This window comes from Colobus angolensis, unplaced genomic scaffold (assembly GCF_000951035.1).
Source record: "Colobus angolensis palliatus isolate OR3802 unplaced genomic scaffold, Cang.pa_1.0 Scaffold31, whole genome shotgun sequence".
NCBI classification, from domain to species: domain Eukaryota; kingdom Metazoa; phylum Chordata; class Mammalia; order Primates; family Cercopithecidae; genus Colobus; species Colobus angolensis.
Window position 1 is genome coordinate 5,672,487 of NW_012116377.1, and position 9,094 is coordinate 5,681,580.

A 9,094-nucleotide genomic window follows, 5' to 3' on the forward strand; every position below is an offset into this window, starting at 1 on the left:
CCCGGCCCCCGCCCCAGCCCGCCAGTGCCGCCGTCAGGGGTGGGGAGCAGCATCGGGGTCCCGGAAACACCCGGCGTGGGCTCCCGCTACCCATGTGTGCGTGTGTGTGTGCACGGTGTGTGTGCGCGCGTGTCCTTGTGTGCGCGCGTGTGTGTGCGCGCGCGCCCTCCCTACTCCCTCGCACCAGCCCCCAAACCAACTTGTCCCCATCAACTCCATCTTTCTAGTCCCCACCTTCCCCGGTGCAGACACTCGGCGAAGCGCCCCCCGGTTTTCCCAGGGACATTTCCGATGACAGCTGCGGGGCTACATGTCCTGTACTGTCGGAGACGCGCAGGAAGCAAAGTTTGTGAGAAACCTTGGGGGCGACTTTGCCTTGGGCGCCCGCATTTGTGCGTCTGCGAGGTGCCTCGGTGTGCGCCGAGCTAGTTTCCCAGTTTTCTGGGCCCCTCCCTTCTCCGAGCCCCTCCAGCGATTTGTTTAGGAAAAGTGATGACATGAACTAGTAGTGGAGATTCGCAGCGCCGCTCCCCGCCCTGGGGAGGGAGGGGAGCCCCGGAGAGCCTGCCAGTGGGAGCTGGAAGCAGGCTCCCGGCTGAGCGCCCCAGCACGAAAGGCAGGATCTGGGTGCGGGAAGAGGGCTCGGGAGCTGCCTTCATGCTGCCTTGGGGCCGCCCAGATGAGGGAACAGCCCGGTTTGCCTGGTTCTGATTCTCCAGGCTGTCGTGGTTGTGGAATGCAAACGCCAGCACATAATGGAAACAGGTTTGTCATGTATCCTTGGAATTTCAGATGGGAGGAATAATCTGAGTATCATCCACCTCATTACTGTGCCCACTTGAAACTGTTCCTTGGAGATTTTAAGATAGATAGGTCTTCTTGCAGCTGGGTCTTTGTACCCATAGAGCTGACTGTAATTTCCACTTGATTACAGCTAAAATAGTCTTTAAGATGAAGTTTCCTGAAATGATTTAAAATAAACACAGATGGGAAGGGGGAAAAGCTGTAATGAGGTACTTAAAAAATAAAGTGAGCATTTTCTTAAGAACAAATGGGATTTTTCAGTCTTGGAGAGGTTTGCAAGAAATATATTTTTTAAACCTTTGAAATGGAGGGGTTTTTAAAACTGCTTTTAAAAAAATGTTACTGACTCTGAACTAGGCTTTTCTCTCCTATCCATACATGTTCTTGAGATATTTCTGACTTTGGAATATGTCACTTTTCCTTCTAGGATCTGAAGACCCTTCCAGAATGCCAGAGGAAAGTTCCCCCAGGCGGACCCCGCAGAGCGTTCCTTACCAGGATCTCCCTCACTTGGTCAATGCAGACGGACAGTACCTCTTCTGCAGGTACTGGAAACCCGCAGGCACACCCAAGTAAGTCTTCCTTAAAGAGTCACCCCAGGTGACAGGGGAGCTTGACCCCTGCTTCTCCTCTGGTCGTTATCATGTGCCATCTGGGGCGGGGCCGCTTTCTCTATGACCTACTTCCCCTGCTATTTTAACGTTAGGCTGAGCAATGTTAACAAAGCTAAAATGTATACTTTATAATTTTTAAATTAAGAAGCAGGAATTCTTTTTCCATTATAACAACTCAGATATGGATCCTACCGTATGGCAATTTTCAAAAATTCCACATGACTTTATTTTTTGTACTGGAGTTGATTTCCTGTTGTACAGGCATTCATTTAAAATCAAACCCAACAATTAAAGAAAATCTCCTAGATGGATGAGAAACCCGAAGTAATACATATATCTTCACCTTTGCTCTCTTTTCCTGCTTGTTTCTGAGCTTCGGAAGATGGCATACGTGTGTCACCAGGAAGAAAGGGGCCTGGGTATTTCCTTCCGATTCCTTGCCTGCTCGATTACTTTGTACATTTTCCATCAAGGATTTGTCTTGCTATTAGAAGCAGGCATTGGGACTACACACAAGACAGCTGGTCTCCTGCTGCTGCTCCCTCCTCTTGGATGAAGCAGGAAAACCCTGCTTGTTTGTGTTATTTGGAAAAAGAACTTATTTGTGGTAACCAATTGGCCTGGTGACAAGTGAACATTTCCTGTTCCAGGGACATTTTACCTGTTTCATAGGCCTCTTGTCTCCTAGGGATCATTGTGTGGTTGGATCGTGTCTCTCTTTGTGCTCCAGTAATCACCCAACCCTCACACAGGTGTAAAATTTCTTCTCTGTCTTCATCAAGGTGTGATCCAGGGAGCCTCACGTCAAAAACACAGAGATATGGACTTTTAAAACCCGGCATAGAGTCACAGCTTCAGGGCAGCTATACATACTGACTATGGTTTCTCTCTAGTGTTTTCAAGTGGGTAATGTGCTGAGAAGGGTGCCTACCAGTTCTGGTAATACATTTCTTAAAGAATGTGTCTGTACGTGCATGTGCATTAGAGGAAGGGTGGGGGTTGTCAAGCATTATGATGCTAATTAATCATTAATTCTCCACTCTGTCTTAACTGGCTGTAGAATTGCTCAATCTTGGATTAATTTCTAACAGATTAGTGGTTTGTGGTAATTTGATCAATATACAGAAAGAGGACAAATAATTGAAAATAGAAGTTTTTAATCTGAGTCTCAGACTTGGGGGGCTTTGTTGGTTAAGTAGTGGGGTTGTCCTAGTGCGAAGTCAACAAAAATAAAGAGGTTCTGTAGTCCCGGCACAGGGGGAGGGCTGTGGGTGAGTGGGTTAGAAATGGTCAAGTTGGCTGCCCTGCCCTCTCCTCGCCTGCGAGTGGTTTTCACAATCTCTGTGCTGAAGTTGCATTGCAGGGAGCTCTCTCTGCTCCGTTGCTTTTGCTCTAGTTAGAAATGATAACTCAACTTCTTAATTTAAACTGAGCTGCCTCTTGGATGTCAGCGTCCGCCTTATGGTGGTTGCTGATGGGCTTAAGAACAGGGTTGGATGGGTTGAGGCAGTTCGGCCCCAGAATTTGGAAGAAACATATGGGTCTAGAAAAGGTTAAGGGAAAAAAATATTGAGGGCAGGAGTACTGAAATAGAAAGAGCAACAGAACCATGAGCATGTGTGGCTCAATGAACACTTTCTGTTGTGTTTTCCTCAGTTTACCAAAGAGGAAGTGGCTGGCTAAGGTCCTACCTGCCCTGCCTCCAGCCCCTGGAGATGATGCAGAGGTCCTGGAGGCCCCTTGCCATGACTCATGTTTACCCTGTGCTTGCTGGATCTTGGGGCAGTCTTGGGGATCCTAGCGTGGGGGCTCAGGGCAGACGTTTGTGCCAGCCAGCATGAAACACCTCTGTATCTTCATAACCGAGAGCAGCTGCTCAGCATGCCCGCCCTCTTGCATGATCTGGGAGACCCCCGCAGCATCATTATAATAAGTATTATTATTATTGCCTGCACAGAATCATTCATTCTGCTTTTAGGAAGAAGGAGGGGACCTCAAGTCACCAGGGCTTCAATCTTTCCCCCCAGTCTCTTTACCCGTCTTCAGCAAAACCAGGGCCTGGCTTTGTGCAATCCTGCCTCTTCCCAGTTAGGAAGAAAGAAGGGAGGAAAAACAAGGGGCAAAAAAAGAGGAGACTGAACCCTCCTCCACTACTCTACCAACTGTGGGCAAAACCTGGGTTAAGAGCACCTCATCTCCAGCCCCGCCTCTGCTCTCTTTCTCATAGAGGCCCCCGGGACCTCAGAAACCACCCCAGGGACTGTGGATATCTTATTATGCAGAAGGATCTGTGCCAGCCTCAGTTAGTCAGTACTGGTTTGGGTGGATTTTCTGGCCAATCAGTTACCTCCAGCTCCTGGAGCCTGCCATGAGCACCTACAAGGACATATTGCCCTCAGAGGACCTGCTGGGTTCCAACACTGGCTCTGCAGGTGGCTCAGAGCAACACCAAGCCACAGGCATCAGCCGCTGCACTGGGAACCTGGCTTAACCTGCTTTATGGAAGCAAATTCTGTCGTACAAACACCAGCCTCCTCAGACTGGACCCTGAGAAAGAGAAAGCATGTCTTGGGTTAACCTTTACCGTCAGTGCTGTTTTTAACATAGCAGGCCAGAGTCTCTGTATTTCATCATCAGGAATCAGAGCTTAAACTCCATTTGGCAGTGCCAAGGCAAATTCATGCTGTAGTATTTATGGTAATAACAAATCTTATACTTAAGGCATGGCAGAATTACCTCATATTAATTGAGTGCCAAGTATGTTCTAGGGTCTGGACTAGATTCTGTGCACACATGATCTCATTTTATCTTCACATCAATCTGTGAGACAAGTATTATTATTCTTACTATTCCCGTTTTTACAGATGAGGAAACAGAAGTCCAATGTTACAAAGAATCTTTCTACAAATGACCCTGCTGGCAGTAGCAGGATTTGGTTCACATTCTTCTGACGAGGACCAAATCCAGTTGTTCTCCTTACACCACCAAGCAGGACAGATTTTGTCTTTATAGGTGGTGTTTTCCTGATAAATTTTTACATTTTGAGTTAGGGTAAAGATCACTTCCTGGGGTAAAGAGAAAGAGAATAATGAATTCTCCCTAATCGTTTGCTCATGATATATTAAAAGTGGGAAATGACCTGGGTTCGGTGGTACACATCTGTAGCCCCACAAACTCCAGAGACAGAGGTGGGAAATTCCTCCAGACCAGGAGTTTGAGACCAGCCTGGGCGACATGTTGAAATTCTGTCTCTTAAAAAAAAAAAAAAAAAGATCAGAGATATGTGTCTCTTCTGAAAACAACAACAACAACGAAAAAGCGGAATTTATGCCCTTGGCTGACTAGCTGCCTCATCCAATTCAGCATGCTGGAATTTAAAAATATTGGCTGGGTACAGTGACTCACACCTGTAATCGCAACACATTGGAAGGCCGAGGTGGGTGGATCACCTGAGGTCAGGAGTTCGAGACCAGTCTGGCCAAAAGTGGTGAAACTCCCTCTCTACTAAAGATACAGAAAATTACCCAGGTGAGGTGGCAGACGCCTGTAGTCCCGGCTACTCAGGAGGTTGAGGCAGGAGAATCGCTTGACCCCAGGAGGCAGAGGTTGCAGTGAGCCCAGATTGCGCCACTGCACTCCAGCCTGGGTGACAGAGTGAGACTCCATCTCAAAAAAAAAAAAAGCCTACTGGATCATGAGCAAATGTCCACTGATGCTATCACAGGGTGATGGAGACTGGCCCATGGATGAGGGCAAGCTGCTTTGTGGGCTCTTCAGCTAAGAGGTCACGGTTGCTCTTGTGCCCCTTTGAGAAATATTTAGCACCTTTGAATTCAGCCCACCAAGTGGCTCTCAGTTCATAGAAAGGACACCTGGAAGTTAACTGTGAGAATTCCTTACCCATAAGAATGACCGAATGGCAGTGCTTGGGTGGGGGAAAGGGTGTGGTGTGAAAACAATGTGCAATTTGATGACTTAGACTCCAAAAATATCCTCATTTGACACTGGAATGACCAGGAAGGCTGGAGAGCAGGCTGTAATTATATGATTGTACAACTCTGACCCCTTCCAGGCAGTGAGTTCAAGGTATGGAGCAGACCATATTTGCTGTTCATCTGCAAGGACTGGCGTGAAGGAGGTGCTGAGTAGAGGGGTACCGAGTGGACACATCTCACTCCCATCTTTCTCTAGTGCTAGTCCACCCGTCGGCTCGCGCACTTGGCCTTCCCGGCGGCCCCTCAACTCTGAAGAACTGGCCCACTTTCTTTTCTGTAGCTTCTGTTAAGATGATAACTGGTGTATTGAAGGAACTGGCTCAAAGTGTGATTGTCCCTCCCTTGCTGATGTCCCAAGGCACATCCCTGGGAAGCCAGCCCTCTCCACTTCCTCCAGAGCCCTGCCCTCCGGCCTCCAGCAAGTGCTTCCTCCTTTAAATCTCTGTTTTGCATTTTGTTCCCAATTTGCCTGCATTTATGAAGACCTTCTGGAAGTAAGCCCTTTCTCTGAACCTTATTGGCCTTGGCTTCTAGTCCTTTCTTGCCTCAGACCTTGGTCACATGGCTTTTTCCCTCCAGGAACTTTGTAACCACTCCATCACCATGGCTCCCTCCTCTCCCACCTGGTCTGCTCCACCGGTCTCAGCTGCCTCGGGGCCAGGGTACAGCCTGCATAGTTTTCAGGAATTTCCTACCAGTGACGTGGAGCTAGGTGCTGCAAGGGGAACACAGGCAGGGGATGGACTAGCAAGGGAGATTTGGCATCGTTTCTGGAACCTGCCCAAGTTCTCAGAACTGTGGCCGCTTTCGGTGGATCTAGAACCAATAAGACAGGGCTCCCCACTCCTGCTGTTCCTTCCCTTGCTCCCGGGAGTGGGGCTCCGTGATGGCCCCCATCACAGCCCTCCCGTTCCAGGCCCATGTTGATCCCTTTCTCCATGAAGTCTTCACTCCCTGTGTGTGTCTGCAGCAATGGGCAGTGCCATCCTCAGGCACTTCCACCACCTATGCCAGTTTACCTGGAGGAGAGGCCGTGCCCTGAGGCCTGGGTAGATTTAAGTGGTATAGAACATCCCCCCTTCTTGCATCCTTATAATGTCCTCCTCACATCAGCCCCCAGTCAGACATGGGTGTGGCACCTGTGGCTCTAGGAAATAAGGGCCCCTCCCAGCCATCTGGATCCATCCGGAGGTGAAGAATTTTTACCATCTGCTTGGACATAATTCCATCCCCACGGCCTTCCGGAGACTTTGTCCTCAAAGGTGGGACTGGCTTTTCTTTCCCCGCCCTTAGGTTTTCTAATCAGGTTGTCAGCCGGCTGTTTAGTGCTTTCTCTCTCGCACCCCCTGCTTCGGGGGTTTGTTCAGTGTTCTGAGAAGCCTTCTGCAGGTCCTGTTTTCTTCTTTGAGCGTAGAAGGGAGTGTGAATTTCCCTCTCCCCAGGCCGCAGCTGCTGAACCCTGTGGCCCTTCTGAACTCATGCCACCTGCGACCAGGTGTTCCCGCATCACCAGCCAGCTGGTGTAGCGCAGATGCTCCCTGGGGTCAGCTAAATCACACAGCTTATTGTCCCTTTAGGTGGCCATTTTGAACTCCACTCTGTCAGTCTCTGCAGGGGTGAGGACGGCCTGGCTCCCACTCAGCGCCCCTTGCATGCAGCTCTGTGGCTCCCCCACACGGCTCCTTGCTCTCCTCTCCCAGGATCCAAAGCAGCAATTCATTCAGCAAATACTTCCTTATTAATGTCTACATGGTCCTTGGTTGCCAGGGTGGGGAAAGGGTGGCAAAGATCATGCATCTGATGAAGGGGTGGGGATGGACCAACACGTGAATAATTATAATATGATGCAGCCAGGACCTAGAGGCAGGGCTGCTGCTATGCCATGCAGAGCCTTTGTGCAAATCAGACAGAAGTGCCCACTGGGCAGAGGCTGCCCCGTGAGTTGGTGAGCAGAGTGTGGGCTGGGTCACAGCTCCTACTTGCCCTTCTGTCCTGTGGCCTGGATGGTGTTCCACCCTTGGAAAGGGCACGTGGGGGAGAGGACCCAAACACAAAAGCATGAGCCAAAGGGTGGGGGTAGGGGTCCCAGCTTTGTATCTCAAATAACCAGCCAGATGGAGAGGTTCACAGTAATCTAGGTGCAAGGTGAAGAAGGCCGAGTCATGGCAAAGACAGCATTGTGTGGTAGCGGGGGATGGAGAGATGAACAGGGACCGTGCCTAAGGATGCATGGGCAGCAGAGGGAGAAGGAAGGTGACTCCCAGGTGTCTCTGGTGTGATGGCAGAAGGAGCTGGTGTTATTGAGGGTGTGGGAATGTGGGATTCTCCTTCACAGCACACACCTTTAGCATATTCTTAGCTCAGAACATGGTGGGGCTGCTGTGTGGCAAGGAGGACACATGGGATCACCGCAGGCTGCGGGTCATTTGTTGGCACAGCCCTGGGATAAGCCAGGAGGGGAGTGAGGAAGAGGAGCAGTGGCCAATGAACTGATTACATTTCAGATGCCACCATACAATATGAATCAATATGAATCATGAGTGACTCTGCTGAAGGGAAGGAAGGAATCAGCTTACACTCTCTCCCTACAAGGAGGAATCAAAAGTGAAGCACCTTTGACTCATGTCTGTTGTTCCATAAAATTTACTCTTAAACTCTGAGAAAATGGGCCCTACCATGCATTTTCTAGCAAAGACATTATTTTTAGTCAGATTATTGCATTTTAGTAGCACCTGTATGTTATTTTGTCCATTTTAAGAATTTTCAGAAGTTTATTTTTCTTGTATGAAGCTGTTATTTCTCCTTCTGATGCTTCTGCTTTTGTGATAGCATAGCAAATTGTTTTATTTTTAAACAGGGCATTTCTTTAGGGCTTTTTAAAAATACTCTTCGAATAGAAAAGATCTTTTGATGGCAAGAGGCAAGGCCGGCTGCTATTCTTGCAGTTGAGTTTTTCAACAGCTTCGTTAAGGGATAATTTCTTCCAGTTGCTGTAAGAATGTTCTGCTGATACAAATCTGGCTTTATTTCGCAGTAGAGTCGAAGAAAAAAATAGCAGAATAAGCTGCTTCCTGAATAGCAACCTTTGTCCACCATTGTCTATTTATTGGCACCTTTTAGGTTTAGATCTTAATCCCAGATGCACTTTGTCCATGAATGCAAACCAAACTATTGGTCATTGTATACACGGAGGAAATGGTCTTTACTCGTGCAAATTTTTACAGCTGAGATGACAAGATGACCCTTGTCCCATATTGCAGGGTCATCCAAGGTTCTTGTTGGTAGGAGGTTCTTTTCATTTCACATCGCCTTGCTCATTAGGGGATGGGGGTGGGGATGCAGCGGTGGTCAGCGAGTGAAACGGGGTGACATTGTTCTCTGTGTGTTTGAAGCTGTAAGAAGAGCTGTGTGCTGTGTGTCCCTCCACTTGCAGCTGGCCCAAGCTGACCTTTGTGGCTGTCTGCTAACATGCCTTGCTCCCAGGCTAACGCTGACCATTTGTTCCTGTGCATGGTGTTCCACACAGTCTCTTGTATATGGTGATGAGAAGGTATGCCTCACCTTCCCCCCAAAAGATTCAAACCACATGTTTCTCAGGGAGTCATAGCTCTAGCGACAGTCTGAAGAGAGGATGGGAGAGAGGGAGGGAGGCAGGGAGGAAAGGAAGGAAGGAAGGAAGGA

The 9,094-nt window shown here is 48.8% G+C and overlaps 1 protein-coding gene across 3 annotated transcripts in view; it reads left to right on the forward strand.

Moving 5' to 3' along the window:
* Nucleotides 1-9,094, forward strand: part of MGLL (monoglyceride lipase) — a 132,075-nt gene continuing 122,981 nt past the window's right edge. For 2 of the 3 annotated variants that reach the window (XM_011950733.1, XM_011950735.1), the window contains exons 1-2: nucleotides 7-765; nucleotides 1,232-1,376. In XM_011950733.1, coding sequence (XP_011806123.1) covers nucleotides 756-765; nucleotides 1,232-1,376 — 155 coding nt within the window. In that variant the 5' untranslated portion in view covers nucleotides 7-755. Of the gene's footprint in view, nucleotides 766-1,231; nucleotides 1,377-9,094 lie in introns of all 3 variants that reach the window. The other variant, XM_011950734.1, reaches the window with a different exon arrangement.